This window comes from Dreissena polymorpha, chromosome 5 (assembly GCF_020536995.1).
Source record: "Dreissena polymorpha isolate Duluth1 chromosome 5, UMN_Dpol_1.0, whole genome shotgun sequence".
Classification (NCBI taxonomy): domain Eukaryota; kingdom Metazoa; phylum Mollusca; class Bivalvia; order Myida; family Dreissenidae; genus Dreissena; species Dreissena polymorpha.
The window spans coordinates 118,403,760-118,407,723 of NC_068359.1; the positions used below are offsets into that span (position 1 = coordinate 118,403,760).

The following is a 3,964-nucleotide window of genomic DNA, read 5'->3' on the forward strand; positions in this document are numbered from 1 at the left end:
TTTTTTTCTTTAACGTTTTAGGTTAAAACATTAATTCTGATTTGAGATGGAAGTCTGACCCCATTATATATTTAACACAGACCAGACTCAGCTCAGTGTTATGTATAGTGAATTATTTGCATTTGTAAATAAATGCATTGTTATAGAAGCCTGTCTTTCACATGCGCGATGATTCTATGCTCGTTTTCACTAGAACCGTTAGATCAATTTATATATCACTCATGTTTGCATTATTAACTAGCTGAAACATGTTGATGTGCACATAAATGAACACAAAATAGCCTGATACCCATTTTTAAGTTTCTTAGCAAAAACTGCCAATTTCACATATATCGTTCTTGTGTTTAATTCCAGTATTATAACCGGCCTGACGTTGCCATGAATCTCTCAGACTTCGGCTTAGGGGCTCTGAATCTCTCCACGAGAAGTCGCCTGATGATGTTCAACAAGACCTACGCTGACGCCCATGGTTACGTTAGCGTGTGTGTGTGCGTGTTTGGGATTGTAACTAATCTCTTCAACGTTTCCGGTAGGATTTTTCTACCATGTTCATGTCTTTTTTATAATTATAGACGAAGGTTGACACTGTTCATTTTTGGTTACATATGTTTACGATGATATCAAATGTATAATTAACTCTTGTTCGTGTTATGCATTTAAAAAAAAAAAATTTTTACTAAATATAAACGTTGTACAAATTCTCGTTGTGTACTTTATAAAATCTATTTCAATGTATTTTTATTTGGTCAAGTTATAGCGTTTAAAAAATTATTTAATGACCGTTTTTCGAGTTTGCAATTTCTATAATTTCTAGATTCTTATTTGGTATAGTAGTCATACATTTTTTCTTATTGCTAAATGTTTAATATAAGTGTTTAGTCTTTTGTCCATCTTATTCTCTTTTCATGCAATACGAGTATAGACAATTCTGTTTTTCTGTCCAATGGTGTTTTCGAAAATGCCCGTTGTTTTGTATTGTCAAGTTGCTTCTATTAATATGTTCCGCTGGTACAGGGTTAATTCATCTTAACCATGACAAGTGGGTGCGTCTTTATACATTTTCATTGATCTCTTAACAATCGTTAAATATAAAACCATAGTTTTTATATAAAGTTTGGTTAAGTTTTCACAAATTTTGTATGACAGTATTTATTTCTATTCACTAGTCAGTCGAATTATTAAATATTCATGTACCTTCTATAAACTATTAATTACATACTAGCATTTTGCTAATAAAAATATCGTTTTGAATGAAAACAACTAAGCATATGTCGTTTGATCTTACAGTTCTGACACGTAAGCACATGGGGACACCGGTAAACCAAATTCTTACATGGCTCGCCGTGTCGGATCTTCTTACCATGGTGTCGTACATTCCGTTCGCTCTCCATTTCTACTGTCAGTTCCCTAATGGGGATGAACAGCTTCATGAACGCAACAGCCATGCCTGGATGTCTTTCTTGGTGTTCCATATCAACATAACGTCAACCACCCATACAATATCAATATGGATGTGCGTGACATTAGCCATCATTCGATATATCCACATAACAAACCCGACAAAGACGAATGGTTTTCGGCTAAAGCGGATTCAACAAACCCGGATTGTGATAATAATAGTTTACATTTCATCTGCAGTCGTTTTGATTCCAAATTACCTTAGCAACGAACTTCACGAGACACTACAGGGTAATAAAACTATATATTATCTTGAAGATCTCAAGCTAGGGCGGCCAGGCACGGAGTCCACAGTGCTAATTAACGTCTGGATGTATGCAATGATCGCTAAGTTAGTACCGTGTCTGCTTATGTCAATATTTGGTGGTTTGCTGGTGTACAACATTCATGTCAAAATTCGCCACCGTCGGAAAGTTTTGCAGATATCAGGGAAAAGTAGTATACGATTGTCAGAGCATTCACGCACGACGAAAATGTTAATAACTGTGATAACGTTATTTATAGTAACAGAACTCCCACAAGGCGTTTTAATTGTGTGCAGCGCGTGCATAGACAATTTTTTTGACAATGTGTATCAACCATTAGGAGACGTCATGGATATTATGGCTCTGGTGAACAATTCAATTAATTTCGTTCTCTATTGCTCAATGAGTACAAAGTTTCGCCAAACATTTGTGAATTTGTATTTTTGTGCGGGGCGACGAGGAAGAACAACTTCGTATAATGGTGTTGCATTGACCGACAAGAGAATACGGCGTTTTGATTCAAACAGTAACAATAACATGCTGCTACACTCATGAGCTTATGTACAGCACAAAATCTTTATTTAGTAATACTTAATTGATATGATATACATTTAATTCAGTACAGCTTAAGTAAATATATTACGTCAAATTCTGTAATCGGGACTCGATTGTCACAAGAAATATGCCATTTTCGTACTTTACTTACCAAATGTATTTCTAGCTTCGTAATATAATTCATCCCACACTCATATTTCGAGTTATCACAACCGACAGCTCAAAGATTATTCATGTGTTGTCACTTAACTAAAAGAAAAGGTGTTTTAATGTTATTCTACTTTATTCCAAGTCACAAAATGAATCTTAGTTGGACTTTCGAAGCTCAATTAGCGAATAGCAGTAGGTAATTACTAACTGTTAAAAAACGTGTCGCTTCGGTATATTGTTCGGTATATTGTTCGGTATATTGTTCGGTATATTGTTCCACGCATCGGTGCTATAGGAGCACTGAGCAAATCAAGGGTTGTGCTCAAAAACGCATATGCTATTTGACAGTGTAAATTGTTGTTTTCCTTGATGTGATTGTTGTTAAAAAAAGAAAAATTTACGTAAAATAAATAATACAACAATTGCATGAATGTTCGTTTCTAAAATTACGGCCTTGATTTCAGAATCATACTTTTGAAAATCCCTTAAATGACATAAATGTTAGACAGATATACGTTAACGTTTGTAAGGAATATGAAATGACTTCACAGTGTTTGTTTTATTTTTATTTGATTGTTTTATGCTGAAACTGTAAATGTTATTAATGACTTCCTTTTTTGTTTACTATCAAAGAAGCCTTAAATATGGCGAAAAAAAAATTAGTCGTTTCACTGAAATAACTGCAACACATCTGTCAACGACCTACATACATAGATCAACCAATTTTACTAATACTATTTTTGTAATTGTTCACACTTTAATTCTATTTGCTATTTAACAATTAATTACAGGATTGGCTCAGATATCGCCAGCAGCAAACAATATAACAATATATTTGTTTAATGGCCTTTGTGATACATCGATGAATACTGTACAAGACAGGCACAAATGAAAATGTAATAAAATGGTGAGTCAATGTCTAAATATCGATGAACTGGTGCAAAGCATAGCTTATCAAAACACTCCTTGTGTACAACACTATTTTAGACGCGTAAGGCGCGTAGCATGGTCAGGACAGGACCTAACCTTCCTGCTGAAAACTAGACATGATTGCAGTGTCTCATTAGCAGACAGTGTAGCTCGTGATCTGACTGCCAAAATGCACATACTTGGATAGAATTTTCTCGGCTTCATATGGTTTAAAGTCCATTTTCGCATGAGTCTAATGGGATTTTACAAACAACGGTAAACATGCAAGAAAAACAACATGAAGATGGTAAAAACCGTTATTCATTATGAAAACGTAGTTAATGACTACATCGGATAGTCATGTCCATATCAAACAAAGGAATAACGACACATTGACACGAGCCTGAACTATTTTGCAATAAACGATTATAAAGGAATGGTACGCGGTAAACAATGATTTAAACGTGTGCATACTATTGTACGTCTGTGCTCTAAAATATGTCGTTTGTCGTTTGTGAAATGCCTTTCAATTGCAATGTCAATGAGTTGTAGTCATGGAAAATAAATCCTTACACAAAAATAACCGAATCGTTGTAAAATATAAATTCTGGAAACTTTATTTAATTGTAGCGTACATATTATTGATC

The 3,964-nt window shown here is 34.4% G+C and overlaps 1 protein-coding gene across 1 annotated transcript; it reads left to right on the forward strand.

The window, feature by feature from the left end:
• The first annotated feature begins 358 nt into the window (after positions 1-358).
• On the forward strand, positions 359-2,622 carry LOC127832523 (G-protein coupled receptor dmsr-1-like). The gene is made up of 2 exons (XM_052358032.1): positions 359-529; positions 1,288-2,622. The coding sequence occupies exons 1-2, from the start codon at positions 379-381 to the stop codon at positions 2,256-2,258; spliced, it is 1,122 nt and encodes a 373-aa protein (XP_052213992.1). The 5' UTR covers positions 359-378; the 3' UTR covers positions 2,259-2,622.
• The last annotated feature ends 1,342 nt before the right edge of the window (positions 2,623-3,964 follow it).